At 38.2% G+C, this 22,470-nt stretch overlaps 1 protein-coding gene across 2 annotated transcripts in view; it reads left to right on the top strand.

Annotated features, from left to right (window-relative positions):
• INVS (inversin) overlaps positions 1-22,470 on the top strand; it is a 146,981-nt gene that overhangs the window by 82,811 nt on the left and 41,700 nt on the right. For both annotated transcript variants that reach the window (XR_014293943.1, XM_082619619.1), the window contains exons 8-12: positions 2,643-2,814; positions 7,818-7,973; positions 8,742-8,971; positions 12,787-12,893; positions 21,520-21,732. Coding sequence is in view for 1 of the 2 variants with exons in the window: in XM_082619619.1 (XP_082475745.1) it covers positions 2,643-2,814; positions 7,818-7,973; positions 8,742-8,971; positions 12,787-12,893; positions 21,520-21,732 (878 nt within the window). In the remaining variant the exon portion in view is untranslated. The remainder of the gene's footprint in view (positions 1-2,642; positions 2,815-7,817; positions 7,974-8,741; positions 8,972-12,786; positions 12,894-21,519; positions 21,733-22,470) is intronic.

Here is a 22,470-nt window from a genome sequence, read left to right on the forward strand (position 1 = left end):
TTGTATATTGTACATCTGAGAAAGCAAAAATATGAATTATTGATATATCCAAAGATATTAACTATTATTAATAGTTCCTTCCTGCCACCCTTTACAATTTACAAAGTACTTTCTCATCCATTATGTCACTCAGTCCAGCCAGCAACATGATAATGTCTAGGCTGCTTCAGCCTCCTGAGTATGAGTGGCCACTAAGAACTAGAGACACATCCAAAGAGGCACACATTAATGCAGTCACAGTGGATTTTGCTGCCTTCTACATGAGAGTGCATAGTGAAACACCTGGTTTCATTAAATTATGAGAATGTTATCATCAGCATAGTGTAATTCTATCTTCCTGACCTCCCCAAATGCACTATTGAATACACTGAATTCTTGGATTGAGAAAACCTCTTATTTTCCCACTTTTCTTTCTCTCTGATACCCAGAGCAACTATAACAATCATCCCCCTTCTTGGCATTCCTAAAAATCTATTCTATATATCACGTAAAGTTTTGGTAAACCATTATCTTCTATTATCTCCCAAGATCTCAGAAAAATACAGAGTTTTTGAGGAGGAGTTCATTCTGATTACACATAGGTAAGAAATCCAATTGGCCCAGTCTAGTCAACCTATGGAAATCAGAATTCAATCCATATTTCAACATAGGCCTATGAAAGGACATGTTATCCCTACTTACAGATGAAGAAACCAAGGTTCCAAGAGATTAAATGATTGGCTCAAGATCTTGAACCCAAGTCTTAGACTCCAAATTTAACCTATGTACAGAAACCAGTAATTAAGTAACTGGGCTAATGCAAGTAAGAAAGAATGCTAGAACATTATAGATGTTTATTCAAAGAAACACTTGCTTTAGACAATCTGCCAATTACAGAAATAGTTTTTTAATAATTATGCAAATTTTATAGGCTCAGTTTCAAGTCCCTTGATCTCCTGGGACTCTATTAATTCACAAGAGGTTGAAATTCTCTTTTTAAAAAGCATCATCAACAACAACAACAGTCCCATAAAACCCTTGCAAACATTCATCATTAAGAAAACATACTCAACAAAGAAATGTTTACAAATTATTAAAAGAAACCCCCCAAATCACCAACATTTTAAATTTTTATTTCTTTTTTTTAATAAATTTATTTATTTATTTATTTTTGGCTGCATCAGGTCTTCATTGCTGCACATGGGCTTTCTCTAGTTGTGGCGAGCGGGGGCTACTCTTCGTTTCAGTGCATGGGCTTCTCGTTGCGGGGTGGCTTGTTGCGGACACGGGCTCTAGTGCGCGGGCTTCAGTAGTTGTGGCACGTGGGCTCAGTAGTTCTGGCTCGCAAGCTCTAGAGTGCAGGCTCAGTAGTTGTGGCACATGGGCTTAGTTGCTCCACAGCATGTGCGATCTTCCTGGACCAGGGATTGAACCCGTGTCCCCTGCACTGGATTCTTAACCACCAGGGAAGTCCCAAAATTATATTTCTTTATTCAAATCTACTTAATAAGGACATACACTAGATCCTAAGGAGCACTAAGCTGTAATACCTCAGTAGCTTAACATCTAGTTTTAAGACTAGGAAGCAGTGTGTGTTACAGTGGAAAGACTGCAGTGATTTAACCCTGCATTCTACTCCTATTAACTGCTACCAATGCTTATATGACCTTGAGTCTAAATATCATCTGTAAAATGAGGAGCTGGACGAGATGAGCCCTTAAATATTTTCTTGCTCTGAAATATTAATCATCAACATTTTGTACATTTTTGGCCAACTCACAGCCTCCAGAAATTGTTTTTTTCTGAAACTATTTTATTTCCATTCAAGCAAAAGTTTCTATGATCTTCCTAAAAGCGTGTAAGCATCTGAGTTTTGAGGAAAATGCAATTTTAAATGCTATGAATATTAACCCCCATTAAAATTGTTAAACACTATTAGAATTACTAAGGGTCCTAATTTTTGTATGATTCTATAGAGGAAGGACCTTGAATGTAGGAAATGCTGAATAAATATTTGTTTAGATGAATTGAACACTGCATTTCTCAGTAACCACCCATAATTATTTGATAAATGCACTATTTTTAAAAATAGCAACAAAACATACAGTGAGAAAATGTATTAGGCTTCTCTGCAGTTGAGTTTTTTAAATTAATTGAGAATGATCATTCTCAATTATTAGAATGTTGAATGAGGGAGTTAGGTTATATTTTTGAAGTGCTATGAAAACTAAAACCAATGTATAAGGACAGAAGATTGTTACTTTCAATGGAAATTGTCATTTCATTATTCATAAAAAGATAATTTCATTTGATTCAAAAGTAGAGGAGGGCTTCCCTGGTGGCACAGTGGTTGAGAGTCCGCCTGCCAATGCAGGGGACACGGGTTCGTGCCCCGGTCCGGGAAGATCCCACATGCCTCAGAGTGGCTAGGCCTATGAGCCATGGCCGCTGGGCCTGTGCATCCGGAGCCTGTGCTCCGCAACGGGAGAGGCCACAACAGTGAGAGGCCCGCGTACCGCAAAAAAAAAAAAAAAAAAAAAAAAAAAAAAAAGTAGAGGAAAAAATACTTTGCTTCTTAGTGGAAGTCACATATAACATTGGCTTTCTTACCAAAGAAAATGCCACTCTCTTGTCTCAAATTTTTAAATGAAGTTTTCTTACAGGAAACAGTTAAAGTGTTTCTAAAACATCCTTCAGTAAAAGATGATTCAGACCTTGAAGGAAGAACATCCTTTATGTGGGCTGCTGGGAAAGGCAGTGATGACGTCCTTAGGACTATGCTGAGTTTAAAATCTGACATTGACATTAACATGGCAGACAAATATGGAGGTACAGGTAAGAACTGGCAGACATATTCAGTTTGCTTTCATTCAGGCTTCAAAGTGTAGATGGTGCTACTTTGCAAAATTGTAAGTTGAAACCATCGTTCCTAATCTAATATTGTTTGACTTTCATCTTAACTTTTTAAGTTTAGGTTGCCAGGACATCACTCCAACGGCTTTATTTCTTCCAAGTATTATGGCTAAAATTAGCCTGTGTTTCTACCAAGTGAATCTTGGCATTTGATTTACAAGCCTTGTTGCTCCTTAGACATGATTGCGGGAACTCTTCTGATCATATATCTTTGTGTAAAAAAGAATGAACCTGCATTTTAAAACTATACATACCTAGCAATTATTAGGTATATTTTCAAACATTTAGAATTACATTTTAGAGAATGCAAACATCTAAGTATGTTCTCACCAGTCTCATTTAATATGCTCTTTTCTCAGTTTTGAACAGCATTGCTGCATCCTGAATCTCCCATTTCAGAGTTAACCTCCCATGTCTCTAGAAGCTTCAAAGCTTCAAAAGCTCTTACTAGGTGCTTCCTTTAATCTCTTTTTCTAATAAGAGAGCCCTCTAACCATGTGTTGATTAGTAAGAGAAGTATAAGTTTTTTAACACTCATTGTCACCTTAGAGGTCTCTTCCTTATATACTGCAGTCAGCCCTCCGTATCTGAGGGTTTTGCATCTGTGGATATGGAAGCCTGACTTGTATTCACTGTACTATACCATCTTATATAAGGGTCTTGAGCATCTTCAGATTTTGGTATCTATAGAGGCTCCTGGAACCAATCCCCCACAGATATCGAGGGACACCTGTATATCCAACTTGAAAGTCAGAAAGAGAAAGAAAAATCACACAACAGCACAATAACACTGAACAGAACAAAACCTCAGCTCTGAGCTTCTCAATGTTATGTTTTTTTATTTGTAGAAACATACTAGAGCTGTTTGCACCTACCTGTTTTCCTGGATAAGATCTTTCTTGACCACCGACACTATTGATATAGCACTTGGGGGACAGAGGGGAATGGAGTTGCTACACCTCGTATCTCCCTCCCTATACCTAGACCATCGCACCTTCTAAGTTTTTAAAAAGAGTTTTTAGGTAATATCAATTTTGATAAAGGCTTTAACTTTTGAAAGTATTGAATATTTCTATACCAAAGCTTCATAGTAGACCTTAAGCTTCTTAAGGAGTATTGTATAGACACATAGGACATTGAGTTTATAAATGATCTGAATATTTAATTTTTTTGTCAGACTTGTATTAGTATGCAGACTTTATCACTAGCATCACTCTTTGTTTAACTTTTCATGTATTTTAATAAAGTATGGGCTAGGATACTTGCATTCTATCGACCAAAGTTGCCTTTCTGATGTGCATCATGGTTGGGGTTGAGACATAAATTCCTCTCAAATTCATTCATCCCCTGGGCTCTTTATCCTAAGGAGATTTTATTATATGTCAGAGATACCTTCCTGACATTTCTCTTCTATGCAGGTGAGTTCATTTCCATCATCCCTCTACAGAGTTGTTTTGCCTTAATTAAAAATGAGTTCTTATCAATAGCAATATATGGGTATTATTTGGATCTTGATTCAAATAAATCCATTACAAAAAAATTATAAAGCTCTCAGGAAAATGTGAACACTATCTGGATATTTGATATTACAAAACTTTTGTTAATATTTTTTAGATATGAAAATGGGCCTCTCTTTTCTTTGCATGGCTAGGGCTGGGGTTCTGCAAACCACATTCCCTCTTTGCCAGCCGGGGAGTCAGCCCATAGGGGGCAGTACAGGGAGACTGGAAAGCTGGAAGAGGAGCATGGGAGTGCATCTTCCTGTTTGCTTCCTATTCTTGTTTTTGTTTCCCGTTCCTGTCAGCATTACCCTAGTAAGTCTCACACAACAGAGCACTGAGAGCTTGTTCCAGTGGCAACAGTTAATTTCACTTTGCAGTTTTTCCAGCACCCACGGTAGCAGCCAAAGAGCACCCTCCTCAGAGATACCAGCAACAGCCAAGCAAAGCCCCTCCTCTGAGGTCTGAGTTTCAGCTCTGCCGGGTGCCTCTTCTGAGCGTTTAAAGTTGTAATAATTCCATCCTTTTCTTTTTGTTTCCTCAGTCTTAGAATTGCTAGCCATTTTCTGCATTTACTGCCTCTGTGATTCCTTAGTGTTCCCTTTTTGCTTTTTCAGTTCTTCAGTACAAAGGTAGCAATTCTTCATATTGAATTCTGTCTGTTAGAGTTATATGAGAGATACTCTGACTGATACAGTGGTTGTGTTTAAAAAAAGAATCCTTGTCTTTCAGACATACTAAAATATTCACAAACGGAAGCATATGACTCTAGAATTCTCTTCAAAAAATCAGAAGTGGGGGAATGGATAGCAGTTAGATGGAACAAGATTAGCCAACACATAATTGTTGAATCTGGGTGATGACAATATTGAGTTCACTGGGCTATTATTGCCTTTACTTTTGAATATGTTTGAAATTTTCCATAACAGAAAGTTATTGAAAATAATTTTTAAAGCTCCTAGGTAAACTTGTACTTTTTCAAAGAGGGAGCAGCAATAGTAGTCTAAGATTATGTTTTAAAATAAATGAAAATAGTCAGAAATGGGGAACTTCCTTTAATATCATTAATTCTATCTTATGCTTAATTGAAATTTTGTCTTTTTTTTTTAAATTTGACATTGATATTTGTCTGAAGAGTATCTGTTGCATACTTGAAGCCACATTACATAATTGTAGAATTTCAGAATTAAAAAGTACCTTAAAATTAAATCTAGTCCACGGTTTTCCAAACCATGTTCTTCGGAACAACACGTTCCTATAGAGGTACCTGAAATGTTGCTGAGGGGTAAATGCTTAAGTGAGTAACCCTCTACCCCTACTTTAGTCAGAACCACTCAACTCTTAACTATTTTATATGTTGGATGTTGTATAAAATTTCATCTGGGAGAAAAAAAAAAGCATTCTTATGCCCTTAAATGTGAAAATCAAAGAACTCTCACAGATATATCATGCCTTAACTTGCCTTATAACATTCTCACCAGTGTTTTTCACCAAAGACATCTCCCCAGTGTCTTTCAGCCTCTGGTTGAACAGCTCCAATATAGAGAACCCATTACTTCCATCTTAATCTCACTCTATTAGGGTGCGCTTCCTTATACTGAGCCAAAATTTGTCAAACTGAATGTTCCACTCTGCGTTGTCTTCCATATGACACACTTAAGATTTTTGAAGTCTCTCACACCCATCTGAATCTTGTCTAGGCCAAACTAACATTCAGCCATTTAGGTCAGGCTTTTCAAACTCAAGTATGCATGAGAATTACTAGGGGTGTTCCCAGACTATATAGAGATCCTACATCAAATCCTGTCAACAAGTCCTGTTGACTCCACCTCCAAAATATAATCTAAATCTTTCTGCTTCTTTCCATCTCCATTCCTGTCACCCTAGTTTAAGCCACCAGTTTTCACCCAGTCAACTGCGCTAGTGTTAACTGGTCTCCCTGCTTACACTCTAATTTACTGTAATGCATTCTCAAAACAGCTAGAGTGATCTGTTGAAAGCATAAATCAAATATCATTCACCTACGTAAAGCCCTTCAGTGTCTTCCATCACTCTGACCTGTATGGCCATTTATGATCTGGCCTTTTCTACCTTTCTGACTTACCTCATTCTCACTCATTGTGCTGCAACTTCTTTGCCTTCCTTAAACACATAGATTCATTCCTATCCCTGTACTCATTGTTCTCTTTGCCCAGACTACTCTCCCTTGAGATCTCTGCTGTCTCTTTTTTATGATTTACTCTCAACTTAAATGTCAGCGCCTTAGCAAGGCTTTCCCCAACCACCAATCAAAAGTAATCCCCCAGTCACTCTATATATCAAAATACTTTTTACTTCTTTAATTATACCATCCATCACCATCTAATACTTAAATGTTATTACTTCAGTGTTTTTGTCTTGTTTTGTTTTGCTTCCGCTATGAGAATATAACCTTAGCTATCTTGTTCCCTGCTGAATTCCCAGCATTATATTAGTACCCAGTCCGCAATAGCTTCTCAACAAATCCCCAGGAATCTGCATTTCATAGGCATCCCAAGTTTGGTCCATGAATCACACTTTATGAAAGAAACATTATCCTAGACAGTATAGAGCCATAATCCTTAGAAAGAATTGGCCCAGGCCTCTAGACAGTTATCCTGAAAAATTCAGAATTTAGAGAGTGATGAATTAAATAGAATTTCCAGAGTAATCTAAAGAGTGATGACATAAGCACTAGAGTGGAATAATGTAGGCGGGGATCAGCGTAACATGAAACTCACACATAGTCAAAATTACTCTTTCAAACCCCTTACCAGAGAGACTACATTCCATCCCACTTTTTTCTCCAATCTTGAAATGAATTGCTGTTTTTGAAATTGGGCCCTGAGGAAATAGCTGGCTTGCATTTGGAGTCATGTTGTATGAAAATGCACTCAGTGCAGTAAGATACACATACTCTCAGTACCATGTGGGTACACAGACCAACTGCAGGAATAGCACAGGTAACCAACTGAAGGAACAGTAGATTGACGGTCCCGTCACACAACCCCTCAGGGACATATACGAATTGAGTGGGTTTGTGGGCAGAATTGCCTGCATCATTTAAATCATTTCTCTTTGTCATTTTTTTGTTCTCTTACTCTCTTAGAAAGAGGAAAAGATAATAAACTAGTAACTGAGAAGAGGAGACCATTTCAGAACAGGATGGAAAGGAAGAAAACAGTGAGATGAGAAAGGTAGAAGGAAAGGGGAAAAGTGTGAGTAATACATATGAATAGAAAGGAAGATAGAAATCTATAAAAGTTAAAAAAGAGAGAATCCTGAAGATTAAATTGCATTTAGCCAAAATGATGAGAAAATCAAAAGTGAAGAAGACACATAGTTAGGATAATAAAAAGGTAAAGCTGTTATTTGGAAGTTCTTCACTTTCTTTCGCTCCCTTTTTAGCTTTACATGCTGCTGCCCTTTCTGGCCATGTCAGCACCGTGAAGTTATTATTGGAAAATAATGCTCAAGTAGATGCCACTGATGTCATGAAACATACTCCACTTTTCCGAGCCTGTGAGATGGGACACAAAGATGTGATTCAGACACTCATAAAAGGTTAGTTAAGAGTGCTCCTAACAAGTCACTCTCAAAAGGTACGATTTCTTATTCACCTTTTTTTAAATAGATTTATTTATTTATTTATTTATTATTTTTTAAAAATTTTTGGCTGCGTTGGGTCTTCATTGCTGCATGCGGGCTTTCTCTAGTTGTGGCGAATGAGGGCTACTCTTCGTTGCGGTGTGCGGGCTTCTCATTGCGGTGGCTTCTCTTGTTGCGGAGCACAGGCTCTAGGTGCACGGGCTTCAGTAGTTGTGGCTCGCGGGCTCTAGAGCACAGGCTCAGTAGTTGTGGCGCACGGGCTTAGTTGCTCCACGGCATGTGGGATCTTCCCAGACCAGGGCTCGAACCCAAGTCCCCTACATTGGCAGGCGGACTCTCAACTGCTGTGCCACCAGGGAAGCCCCTGCATTTGCCTTTTGAAATATAGCTTTACATGGCAGAGAGCTGCCTGGGTAGAAGGATGGAGGGAAGAGCCTGGCATCGGGAAACTCAAGGTTCACTGCTAGCTCCACGTGTTAGTAGCTGTTCAATTTGCGAAAAGTCACTGCATCTGCCTGATCCTCAGTTTCACTTTATGTATAAGGGGAAGGAGTCCTACACTGACCAGCTCACAGGCTTATTGTAAGAATCTGAAGTAGATGATATACATGAAAGCTTTTTGCTAAGAGTAAAGCATTTAAAGGACTGTTGTTATATTTTTAAACTTCTTTTTGATAAATGCTCTCTGTATTAGACATTTTCATTATATTTTTGCTTTTTCAGGTGGAGCAAGGGTAGATCTAGTCGACCAAGATGGACATTCTCTTCTACACTGGGCAGCGCTGGGAGGAAATGCTGATGTCTGCCAGATATTGATAGAAAATAAGATCAACCCAAATGTGCAGGATTATGCAGGAAGAACCCCACTGCAGTGCGCTGCATATGGGGGATATATCAACTGCATGGCCGTGCTCATGGAAAATAACGCAGACCCTAACATTCAAGACAAAGAGGTAGAAATTCTACGTCTTTTTTATATTGTCTGCTCCAAAGTGTTTGGAGCATTGCTTCTTTGTTAACTAAAATTAAGGAAGACAACAATTTACCGAGTGAAGAGATCACTCACAAATCTGTTAATTAAAAGTGATTTGTATTTGTCCATGTTCTCTTCTAGTCCTTGCCTATATATCCGTATATAGTTTAACAAAGTCATCATATAGAACGGGAACAGTTTGATAACTTTTATAAAATATATATACATGGCATATGATTATAGGTATATAAATATATATATCATATGATTTTACAAACCACATTTTGTTTTGCTCCCTCAGAATTATCACCAGTACTTTTTCAGTTGGTATATAATTTTTTTCATAATCATGGATGCTTAATATTCCAAAGTTCTAAGAGCTTTCTGTAAAATAACTCATTCACTCCTCACAGCAAGCCTATAAAGTAGTTACTATTATCATCCCTGTTTTACAGAGGAGGAAATTGAAGCTCATGGAGCTTAAATAATTACCCTAAGGTGACAACAGTGGTGGGAGTATTGGGGGCGGAGTCAGGTCCAAGCTATGCCTGTAACCTAGACTTTAGAATTAAATCAGTAACTTCCTATTGCTGGATACTTTTTCATTATTTATAGAACATGTTGCATTAATCATCTTTGTGCATTTAACTTTTTCCTTTTGGGTTATTCTCTTAGAATAATTTCATGTAAGTGAGATTTTTGAATCAAAGTAATGAATGGTATATGAATGTGACTAGGCTCTGATATATACTGTCACACCAATTATTAAAACACGCAGGTTAATCTATGCTTCCCGCAGCTATGTAGCAGTGTATTGATTTCTCTCAATTTAGCCAATATTGACATAATTTGCTAATTTACTTACTTTAACTCTTTAAAAATACTAGCATATTATGTTTTCCAAGTCAGAAAATATATTCCCTATTAATTCATTGAATAAGTATTTATCAAGATTGTTACTATCTGTGAAAGTAGCATAATGAAAAATGTGTAACATATGGTCCCTATACCAATGTTATTAGAAATGCATCTTTTATACTTTGTTGTACCTTTTACATTTTTTTTACAAGTTCATACATAAGTAGTATATTACTTATGTAAGCTACTTCCCACTTCTGTTAGTTTTCATGTGTATTGTTTTGGACTATCCAAATAAACAATCATGCTGTCTGTGAACAATAACATTTTTATTTCTTTCTTTCCAATTCTTATGACTTTCATTTCTTTATCTTGCCTTATTGAACTAGCTAGGACCGCCAATGCAATGTTGAATAGAACTAGTGATAGCTGACATCCTTAAGTCATTCTGGCTTCTCAGGGGAAAGCTTTAAATATTTCACCATTGAGTATGATGTTTGCTCTAGGTTCTCTCATATTTTTGGTTGCTAAGAGTTCTTCTAAATCACAATTAGCTGTTTAATTTTCATCCGATACTGTATCTGCATCTATCAACATGATTGTTATTTTTTCTGCTCTTTGCTATTAATGTGGTGAATTACATTGATTACATTGGCCTACTTATGATATATTTTTGAAATATATGTACTGATGGATTTTTGTTTGCTAATATTATGAGATTTTTGCATTTATGTTCATGAGAGAGATTGACCTATAATTTTCCTTTCTTGTATTGTCAGGTTTTGGTAGCAAGGTTACATTGACCTTATAAAAAGAGTTAGGGAGTAGTCCCTCTTTTCTCATTCTCCTAAAGAATTTGTGTAAGATTGTGTTAAATTCTTCTTTAAATGTTTGGAAGAATTCCCTGCTGAAGTCATCTGGTCTAGGGGTTTTCTTTGTGCAAAGGTTGTTAATAACTGATTCAGCTTCATTAATAATTAAAAGACAATTCAGATTTTCTAATCATTTTCCGTTCAGCTTTGGTAAGTTGCACTTTTTTGAGAAATTTATCCATTTTATTAAAAATGTCAAATGTATTCATATAAAGTTCATCATACATTCTCTTTTCTATTTTATGTCTGTAAGACCTGTAATGATTTCCTCTTATTCATTCCATACATTGGTAATACATGTTGTCTCTTTTCCTTTTTTAAAAAAATTTCAGTCTTGCTTATTCATCTCTTCAAAGGACTCCAGTCTTTTTTTATTTTCTATATTTTAAGTTTTTCACTATTTCATTGGTATTTACTCTTATCTTTATTATTTCCTGCCATCTGCTTCCATCAGATTTGATTTAATATTTTTTAAAAGATTCTTTTGATGAAAGTTTAAGTCATTGATTTTTTTCAATATTTTTTTCAATATATGTATTTAAGCATGTTTCTTATTCTAGAGCATGCTTTAGCTGCATCTTACAAATTTGGATAAATTGTACGATCACTATCATTCAACTCAAACACTGTCTGATTTCCATTTTGATTTACTATTTGACCCATAGATTATTTAGAAGTGTGTTGTTTAATTTACAGGCAGTTGGACATTTTCTCATTATCTTTTTGTTATTGATTATATTGGTTTCCTATTGCTGCTATAACAAATTACCAGAAACTTAGTGTCTTAGAACAACACAGATTTATTATCTTACTGTTCTGGAAGTCAGAAGTCCAAAATGTCCTAAAAATCAAGGTGTTGGCAGGACTTCATTCTCTTTGGAGGCTCTAGGAGAGAATCTCTTCCTTGACTTTTCCAACTTCTAGATGCTGCCCACATTCTGTGGTTTGTGGCTGCATTCCTCACAGCTAGCAGTGACTGGCTGAGTTTCGCTCATGCTACATCACTCTGATATTCACCTTCTGCCTCTCTCTGTCACTTACTTATAAGGACCCTTGTGGTTATATGGGCCCACCTGGATAATCCAGGATAATCTCCCCAACTCAGAGTGAGCTGATTAGTAACCTTAATTCCATCTACAACCTTAATTCCCCCTTTCCATTTACTATGACATAGTTACAGATTCCAGAGATTAGGATGTAGACATCTTTGCAAGGGAGTTCCTTATTCTACCTACCGCACTGATTTGTAGCTTAAATTTTACTGTAGTTAAATAACATACTCTGAACTATTTTAATCTTTCAAAAGCTTTTGAGGCTTTACGTCCCCACACATGGTTGATTTTGGTACATGTTCTGTGTATACTTGAAAAGGGTACTAATTTTGTCATTGTTCGATGCAATGGTTTATATATATATCACTTAGTTCAAATTTTACATTGTATTGTTCACGCCTTCTATATCTTTACTGCTTTTTTATCTATTTGTTCTATTAACTATTGTAAAGATGGGTTAAAAATCTCCCACTGTGGTTATGGATATGACTATCTCCCCTTTCAATTTTGTCAATTTTAATCCTGTATATTTAGAAGCTATGCTATTATGTGCATACAGATTTAGGATTGTGATAGCTTCCTCTTTGACGCCTTTAACACTATGAAGTATTCCTTTTTATCTCTAGCAATGCTTCAAGCCTTTTTTATCTTTCATGACATTGAAATGTTTTAAGAATACAGGCCATTTATTTTATAGAATTTCACTCAATTTGAGTTTGCCTAATGATTCATCATAATTAGATTCAAGTTTTACGTTTTGGGTTGGAATATTGCATAAGTGATATTGAATTCTCAGGGTATCACTTCTGGAGACATATGATGCCTCTTAACATAGTATTAATTTTGATCATTTGGTTAAGATACAGTCCATTTTCTCCACTGTATACTTAATATTTTCTCTTTTTGTAATTAAGCGATTTGAGAGAAGTGTTTATATATTTGAGTCATCATAAATAACTATGTGTCCAAAAATACCGACACCAGATGTACTTGATTTTTCTTTATGCTTGTAGGGAAGGACAGCTTTGCACTGGTCCTGTAACAATGGATACCTTGATGCGATTAAATTACTACTAGACTTTGCTGCTTTCCCTAATCAGATGGAAAACAACGAAGAGAGGTAAGCCACTGATAAAAGGAATGTATTGTTGTTCATCTCACATCCTTTCTGCCATATTTTAAAAATCTCAAGTTTAGATATTGGTTCAGAAATAATGAAATATATATTCAGAAATCAGAAATAAATATATTCATAGGGAAACACTACACTAAGAAATCCTGAACCAGAAGAAAAGAACAAAAGTTCTATGCAGTGTTGATTTAGAATCATGGGATTTTAAAGCTACTCAGAACTTTAGATATTACCTAGGGCAAGCTCACATTTTCCAGATGAAGAAATTAGGGCCTCTGGCTTTTGGCTAGTAGCATCAAGTCAGGGGAGTCCTGACTGACCAGGACTACGAATTCAGTTAGGCCAGTGGAATGTGTTATATATTCAAGAAGTTTCTCTTGATGAAGAGGATATTATCAGTTAGTGGACAGAGGTGCCACCATGCAGCATGAAAAAATAAGGAGAAACTAAGATGAAAGTTTGGGATTTTAATTTAAATACAGATTTCTTGAATAATATGAGATCCACAGATTTAGGCTGGAATTGTTGTCCAAGAACCCAGGTCCAATAAAAAGGACTAGACATGGTGTGAAGTCTAAGCAAGAGAGATTCTTGATGGTCTTGGATCTAGGAAGATTCTAGTAACTTGTAGGTAACGAATAAGATGGTAATCAGATTTCCATCCCTGAGTCCCCCCAGCCCAGGTCTGTGCTTTAGTTTTCATTGTTCATGGATGCTGTCACTCAAATGGCCCTGCAGTGACACCATCCCCACACTCTTGGTCACCACCAGCTCCTTCTGTCAGGAGGTGGGAAACTCTGTAGGAAAGAGGCTTTCTCCAGGCCTGCTGTCTTGGAGGAAACATGGGGCCTTCATCTTTCCCACTTCTTTCAGAACCTTTCCCCATTAGTTATACCTCCATCTGTTATTCTCCAGTTCTCTTTCTTCTGAAGTTTGTCTTCTTTGCCTTCTCTCACACTGTCTTCCCTGCCTCCATTTCTTTATTATCACATTTAGACTGAAACCTGTGTCTGAATGGTCGCTGACAAATTCCTAGTTGATAAATCACATGATGTCTTCATGATGTCTTCTCTGCCCACCCTCATTGGCCTTTCTCTATCTCCTTTCTATTGCCTCCTCTTCTTTACCTTATTGAGCCTATGTCTTCTCTAAGCTTCTGTGACAGTATATTTTCTTCTATTTTATTTTATTTATTTATTTATTTTGGCCGTGCCTCGCAGTTTGCGGGATCCCCAACCAGGGATCAAACCCTGCAGTAAAAGCACAGAGTCCTAATCACTGGAACGCTCGGGAATTTCCCTAATTCTCTTCTTTTATTATTATTATTATTATTTTTTTTTTTTTTTTTGGCTGCTTTGGGTCTTCGTTGCTGCGCACGGGCTTTTCTCTAGTTGTGGCAAATGGGGGCTACTCTTCGTTGCAGTGCACGGGCTTCTCATTGCGGTGGCTTCTCTTGTTTCAGAGCACGGGCTCTAGGCGCGTGGGCTTCAGTAGTTGCGGCACGTGGGCCCCAGAGCACAGGGGCTTCAGTAGTTGTGGCACACGGGCTCAGTAGTTGTGGCTCTCAGGCTCTAGAGCACAGGCTCAGTAGTTGTGGCACACAGGCTTAGTTGCTCCACAACATGTGGGATCTTCCCGGACCAGGGCTTGAACCTGTATCCCCTGCATTGGCAGGTGGATTCTTAACCACTGCACGACCAGGGAAGTCCCCCAGTTCTCTTCTAATCATGCGCCTTCTCCATTTCTTTGGCTTCTGTTCCATTTTTTATTTTTTAAATATAAACAGTCTTCAAGGACTGGATCTCTTCTCTCAGCCTATCTCCTTTGGGGACCTGACCAACCACCGAGGCTTCCGCACTCACTTGGGTGCTGGTGAGTCCTCAATCTCTATTTCAGACTCAACACCCCTCCTTGATTCACACTGTCATCTCCACTTCATTACCAGCACCATTGTCTAGATCTTGCCCTCTTTGACTCTTCCTGGGATTATCGCAATGCCTTACTTGTTTTCCTTCCTTTGATCTTTCCCTCCTTCAATTCGTCACCTTCCAAAGTAGCCTTTCTAAATCATATCGCTAATATAATTGTTAACCATGTCATTCCCCTGTTCAAATGCAGTCTCGTCTAAGAAGATTGTTCTGTCCCACAGTCATGTGTCCCAAACTGTGTTCTCCCTACACTGTAAATCTTTACAGCACTTGGCACATTTCACATTATATTATGATTTTATGTAATCCGTCTTCCCTATTAATGGAGAACTCCTGAAGATCATGGTCATCTCTCTATTGCTCACAGTGCCTTTCATGAAGTAGGTGCTCAGTAAATAACTGTTGAGTTGTCACATCGGTGTTTTCAGGCTCCTAGTAGCATCACTCTGCTTCATACCAGCCTTAGAAACTTATGTGGAATTCTTAGACCATGTGCAGACTTAGATAAAGCAGATTAGTGTGCCTCACTTTGGGAGTGATAAATAACAGGGAAGAGCTAAATCGGACTCCACATTGGATCTGTTTCTTTGACTTTAACCTTTGCTTTTCGTTCCTTTTGTTACTATAATCATACATAATGGCCTGCCTCAGGGAACGCTGCCCACCTGTGAATGGCTGCAAGAAAAAAGAAACCAACACATCCCCTCACCGAGGCTGGCCATTCCAGGAGATGTTTTGCAAGACTGGTTGCCCTTTTATTTTACTTCCTCACTGCCTCTTCCTCTCTGATTCTATAAAAGAAACTGGCATCCAGGCCCAGATAAGATGGTTTTTCAGAGACACTAGTCTGCCATCTTCTCGGTCTGCCGGCTTTCCAAATAAAGTATTCCTCGCCTCAACACCTCGTCTCCGATTCATTGGCCTGTCGTGCAGTGAGCAGAGCAAGCTTGGACTTGGTGACAATTATATAAAGAACTCACTGTCTCTATTATAGTCAAATGACAATTGCAAAACAGAAAAAGACTTGAAGATTTAGGTATTTGAACATTTAAGGAAACTGGAAAGCCAAGTGAAGTCCTCAAGGCTGAGGTTTTGACATTAAAACAGATATTTGAGGGTGCTGAAGGTTTCTCCCTTTGAAACCCTGAAAAAACAAAAGGGAAAGATAAGAATGTATTCTATAACATGTTTACTGCCTGACTGCTATTTTTTTAGGAAACAATAAAAAAAAAGTAATATTTTGTAATTCCATTTCCATTTATATGCTAACCCTTGAATTTCAGACCTAAGTAAGCATGTGAATTAAGGTGCTTACTGCCTGCTGGAGTAAACATACGTTAATTACAGACCAAAAGACCAAAGGAAGGAGCCTCCTAAGGGTACTTGCCAGTCTACAGATAAAAAGAGACAGTGGCAATATCCCAGGCTCCTTTAATGTTTCATCAGCCATGCACCTTGATGTACAGATGTCGGGACTTGGCACTGCCTTTTACGTTTATTGACATTCCAGTTTAGGCATTCTGCTTATTCCATCAGACCATTCCCACATGGCAAGTCCAGTTGAATCTTGTCGCTTGTCTTTATCTACATTGTTTCTTGACTGGTTACCATCAATGTAGTGCTAATTTTTACTTCACGTGCATTGACACAAACCACTTGGTGTGCACTGTATAGACATAATTTTTGCCAACTACTGCTGATTTTCAGTCAATAACTATCTGGCAGCCATACTCTGACATAGATGGGAGTATTCACAGCACTAGAATGTTTCTAAATTGAGTTTGGGATGAAGAAAAATTCAATAGTAATAATCACAATATGGTCAGTTGCTTAAACACTAGGTATAGATGTCAATCTTAAACCTTGCTAGATATTTGGATTGTGTCTCCCTGAATCAAAAATTGACTGAGAATTGTAATTTGAATAAAGCAATTGTTAAAAAAAAAACATTTTTGAGAAAATCAGGAGAACATGTATTTAGAGTGGGCATTAGATCTTACTAAGGAATTCCTGTTAATTTTGTTAATACAAGGACGTTGTGGTTATGTTCACATTATTTATAGATGAATCTAAAATGCAGAGAGATTAAATGATAGGAGCTCTGGGATTTGCTTTATTTATTTGTTTGTTTGTTTATTTTTTTATTTGCCGCGCCGCTGCTCGGCTTGCAGGATCTGGCAGTGAAACCGCCATGTCTGCCAGGGAATTCCCCTGGAATTTGCTTTAAAATACTTGAGCAAAAATAAAAAGGAAGGGGATAGATGAAGCAAATACGGCAAAAGTTTTGCTAATTATTAAATTTGGGTAATGAGAATATAAAGCATTATTATGCTATTCTCTTGTTTATGCTTGAATTTTCTCATAATAAAAATACAATTTTTTTGTAATAAAAATATTTAACATATTTGAAATGCACCTTTCTATCCACAAGCAGCCTGAGAGATCTAGTTCTTCTTCTCCCCTTCCTTTCACCTTTTACAGATGAGGAAATAGAAGCTCAGGAAGTGAAGAGAATGCCCAGGGTCACACAGATCTGCTGACTTCCAGTTCAGCATTCTTTAGGGTATATTATGCCCATGTCATTTCTTTTTGTCATATTTGTAAGTAAACACATAATTTGGGCCTCATTTTCGTAAGCCATATTTTGATAATACTGTTTCTATACTATGTGAAAGACACTATATTAGTAATTACAGAAAAAATGATCAAGCTTACTAAAAATACATATGTTATTTGCATGTTGATTTAGAAGCAGTTTCATTCTGTAGGAGACATATATATTCAATAATTGATAGATGAATTATGGAAGGATTACTGAACAGGGAGTCATGTGATTTTAGTCCTCATCTAGATTTTCCAGGTAACTAGTAACTTGACCTTCAGTAAGTTGCTTAATCTTTCTGAGTCTGTTTATTCATTTATGAAATGAAGGTGTTAAACTAAACCTCTGAAATTCAATTCAGCTCTACTCTTGTGTGGTTCTATGACTCTGATGATTTTTCCTATTGGGGAAAGTACAGTCATGAAAGGCATTTTTTTTTTTTTTTTTTTTTTTTTGGCTGTGTTTGGTCTTTGTTGCCGCACACGGGCTTTCTCTAATTGCAGCGAACGGGGGCTACTCTTCATTATGGTGAGTGGGCTTCTCACTGCGGTGGCTTCTCTTGTTGTGGAGCATGGGCTCTAGGTACGCGGGCTTCAGTAGTTGTGGCGCGCAGGCTCACTAGTTGTGGCGCACAGGCTTAGTTGCTCCGCGGCATGTGGGATCTTCCCAGACCAGGGATCGAACTTGTGTCCCCTGCATCGGCAGGCAGATTCTTATCCACCGCCGCCACCAGGGAAACCCCTGAAAGGCATTTTATTGATAGAATATATAGTGAAATTTGTAAAAGTTCTTCTGAATTTACAAAATGCTATTTACGTATAAATAATGTTTTAAAGTTTATATAGGCACCTCTACTTTATGGCCTTCTGGTTTCTGAACAGTAGTGGCAGATCAAGCTGTCCTAAAATGGGGGTTCCTTAATTTTAGCATTTAGGACTTCCTTCTGAAGTTATAGTTTCCTTACTAAAGTGATCAAATCACCCTTTGCTTTTACTGAAAACCTCTTCCTTTTATATCTTACTGTGACTGTTAGGTGAGTTTTGAAGAGCAAGTTTCTTTTCTATAATCATTGGATAATTTTCTGTGTCTAATCATGCATCCATATAATCATCGTTTTTCCACCTGGTCAATCAACTGATTATTTCCTCCCCGCACCTCTGACCCACTGACTCAGCAACAGTCACCCAGAGGGATCCGATCAGGCGGTTTTTCAGTAGAGTCATAAGTTCTGGTTTCAGTCCTATGCAGATAATATTCGTGATAAGTGACTGTGCTGTCACCAACTGTGCTGCAGTGTATGTCCTGTAATATCAGCAATCACAGCTGACTTTCATGAACTGCTTCCTTCTTGCCAGGCACACTGCTATCTTCCTCACATTGATTATTTCATTCTCTCTTCATGCCAAGTCTGTGATTAGGAAAAGCGGGGCTTAGAAGCACCAAGTAAGTTGGTTAGGAAGTGACAACCATCATTACCATTGTTGGATGGTAGAATTTGGGGTGTTTACTTCAAATTTTTGTACTTTCTGCATTGTTTGAATTCTTAAACTATGTGTCATTTTTACAAAGTAATCATTTTTCTTTAAAAAAGGAAAGCATACTTGCAAAGATTTAACAGTGGTTAATTCTGAGTGTGGTAGTATAGATGACTTATTTTATTCTGTGTATTTATCCAATTTGTTTTATATTTCCAAAAGTAGAGAAGATATTTTTTTTTCTTTTTTTGATGCATTGGGTCTTCATTGCTGCACGCGGGCTTTCTCTAGTTGCAGTGAGCAGGGGCTACTCTTTGTTGCAGTAAGTGGGCTTCTCATTGCAGTGGCTTCTCTTGTTGCGAAGCATGGGCTCTAGGTGCGTGGGCTTCAGTAGTTGTGGCACGCGGGCTCAGTAGTTGTGACTTGTGGGCTCTAGAGCACAGGTTTAGTAGTTGTGGCGCATGGACTTAGTTGCTCCGCAGCATGTGGGGCCTTCCCAGACCAGGGCTCGAATCCATGTCCCCTGTGTTGACAGGCAGATTCTTAACCACTGCACCACCAGAGAAGTCCCAAGAGAAGATATATTTTTTAAAGGAATCTGCCTAAACTCACACATCTAGAAAGTAGTCAGCTGAGATTCAAATATATAACTATATGACACTAATACCCATCTTTTCTAAATAATATATTTATCAAAAAGGTATGTAGGGGCTTCCCTGGTGGCGCAGTGGTTGAGAGTCCGCCTGCCGATGCAGGGGACACGGGTTCGTGCCCCGGTCTGGGAAGATCCCACATGCCGCGGAGTGGCTGGGCCCATGAGCCATGGCCGCTGAGCCTGCGCGTCCGGAGCCTGTGCTCCGCAATGGGAGAGGCCACAACAGTGAGAGGCCCGCGTACCGCAAAAAAAAAAAAAAAAAAGGTATGCAAAAAAAAAAGGTATGCACACTGTACAAAATTTAAGGACATTTAGTAAAACTAAGTGTCCCACTTATCCCCATCTCTGAGGCAACTAGCTTCCTCCCCAGAGGCATCACTGTCACCAGTTTCTTGGATAACTTCTAGAGATATATTTTACATAGATGAGCACACAGGGATGTGTTCTTTTTATATCAGTGGAGCACACCATAATACTGCTCTGTTTCTTACTTTTTTCTCTTTTCCTTCATTCAACAAGTCATCCTGGAAATTGTTCCTTATATATGCATATACCACAATAATGGCCACATTATGCAGATGACTTTATTACATGGATGGCCTGTACTTTATTTAACCAGTCCTCTGTTGATGGAATTGAGGTTGTTTCTGTGCTTCTATGAATATCCTCGTACATACAGCATTTCACACAGGAGAGCATATCTATAGGATAAATGCCTGTAAGTGAAATGGCTATGTCAAGGGCAGATCATGAATAATTCCTGTATATCGTGCCAAAGTGTCTCCCCAAAGATTTAGGTAGCATACGGAGAGCCTGTCTCCCTCTACCCTCGCCAGCAGAGTGTGTTATTAAACTTTCTGATCTTTGCTAAGCTGATCATTAGATTCAAGTGCTCACTCATATTAGTCTTAAACTGTATTTCTCTTAAATGAGTGAAGTTGAACATATTTTTATATGTTAGCAGCCACTAGTATTTCCTGTTTGAAGAACTTTTATCTTTGTTTGGTATTTTTGCCTTATAAATATTTGTTATTTTTATGTAGTTGGATTTATCAATCTTAAGGTTTCTGAATTTTTGTATCTTTTTTTGGAAAAAACTTTTCACTCCAATATTTTATTTTATTTTATTTTATTTATTTATTTTTTGCGGTACGCAGGCCTCTCACTGTCGCGGCCTCTCCCGTTGCGGAGCACAGGCTCCAGACGCGCAGGCTCAGCGGCCATGGCTCACGGGCCCAGCCGCTCCGCGGCATGTGGGATCTTCCCGGACCAGGGCACGAACCCGTGTCCCCTGAATCGGCAGGCGGACTCTCAACCACTGCGCCACCAGGGAAGCCCCACTCCAATATTTTAAAAAATATTCCATGATTTCTTCTAGTACTTTCATGGTTTCTTTTTTTTTTAATATTTAGATCTTTGCTTCATCCATTTTGGAATGAAATGTGATGTAAGAATCTTTTTTTTTTTCCAGATGGTTGCCCAGTTGTCCCAACTCTATTTAATAATCTATCCTTACTGTGGTGATTTAAAGGGCCATCTTTATCATAGACTAAATCTCTCCATTTGGAGGTATATTTTTCATTTCATAAGCATTAACTATCAGTAATCATGGGCTCAAACTTACGAATCTCACAGAATATTATTTGCAGTGCTTTTTTTAGATAGGAGCAAGGAATTACTTGGAACATGGGGAAGAAGAAAAGTGATCATGTGTTCTGATTTGTGAGCAAGTTAGCAAAACTGAGGAATAGACATGGTCAGCAGCACAAAGCACCTGACCCTTGTTTTGTGTGCATCAGAGAAGAAAGGAACAGTCCTGGAGTACAGAAGATAGCTTTGCCTGAGGAACATTTCCACATCTTAGAATGAGTTTTCCTTCTGCTGCGTAATATTGCCAGTTTAACTGTGCCCTGAACTACATTCTGACACTTAAAAAAAAATCTCCCTGCTTCAGGTACACTCCCCTCGATTATGCTTTGCTTGGTGAACGCCATGAAGTGATCCAGTTCATGTTGGAGCACGGCGCCCTGTCCATCGCAGCCATACAGGACATCGCTGCCTTCAAAATCCAGGCTGTCTACAAAGGGTACAAGGTCAGAAAAGCTTTCCGAGACCGGAAAAATCTCCTCATGAAGCATGAACAGTTGAGAAAAGATGCTGCTGCCAAGTAAGTATGAGATCTAGCGACTGTGTTCTCACAACTCAGAGTCAACGTGGAATGGGGCACGGTGGTGGGAGTGGCCAGGAGAGAGAATCAGGAGGGAATCTGAAATCACTGTGATCCTTGTACCCATGTCACCTTCCCTCTTCTGCTCACCAGCCCTTCAGAGGACTGAGGCTAACAGGAAGGATAACAGCCTAATCTCTACTTGGTGGCTGTTCCTCTAGGTTAGTCCTTGACCTTCTAACTCCGGAACAAATCACCGTCACACCCACCCATGGCAAGGAGTTGGAGGATGCGGGTGCTACCTGCAGTAAGCTACGAAGGGACAACTGTCCTCTCACCTTTCCTACCTTTCCACAAGAAACTTATGCCAATACCTAGCCTACTTTCGCTAGACTAAGTCTAGTTTTGATTTGATTGAAGCAACCAACTTGCATAAATAACTTGCTTTCCCCCACCTATTCCTTAACAAATCTGTACTAGGTAATGTAATTTATTCAGGAAATATTGATTGAATTCTTACTACACATACATAACTCTTGGCTTGAGCTTAAGGAGAAAATAGTACTTGCTTCGAGGACCTCACACTTTTTTGGATAATGATATATAATACGCAAAATAGTCATTTTTGCCTTATACATTGTGATTATTTTGCCATAAGTAATTGATTCTAGATTATGCCTTGGTTTGCCTTTTCTTTGATACTTGTTTTGGGTATTTTAAATAGCAAGAGAGTATTGT

This window comes from Mesoplodon mirus (genome assembly GCF_964341445.2).
Source record: "Mesoplodon mirus genome assembly, chromosome: 1".
Classification (NCBI taxonomy): Eukaryota; Metazoa; Chordata; class Mammalia; order Artiodactyla; family Ziphiidae; genus Mesoplodon; species Mesoplodon mirus.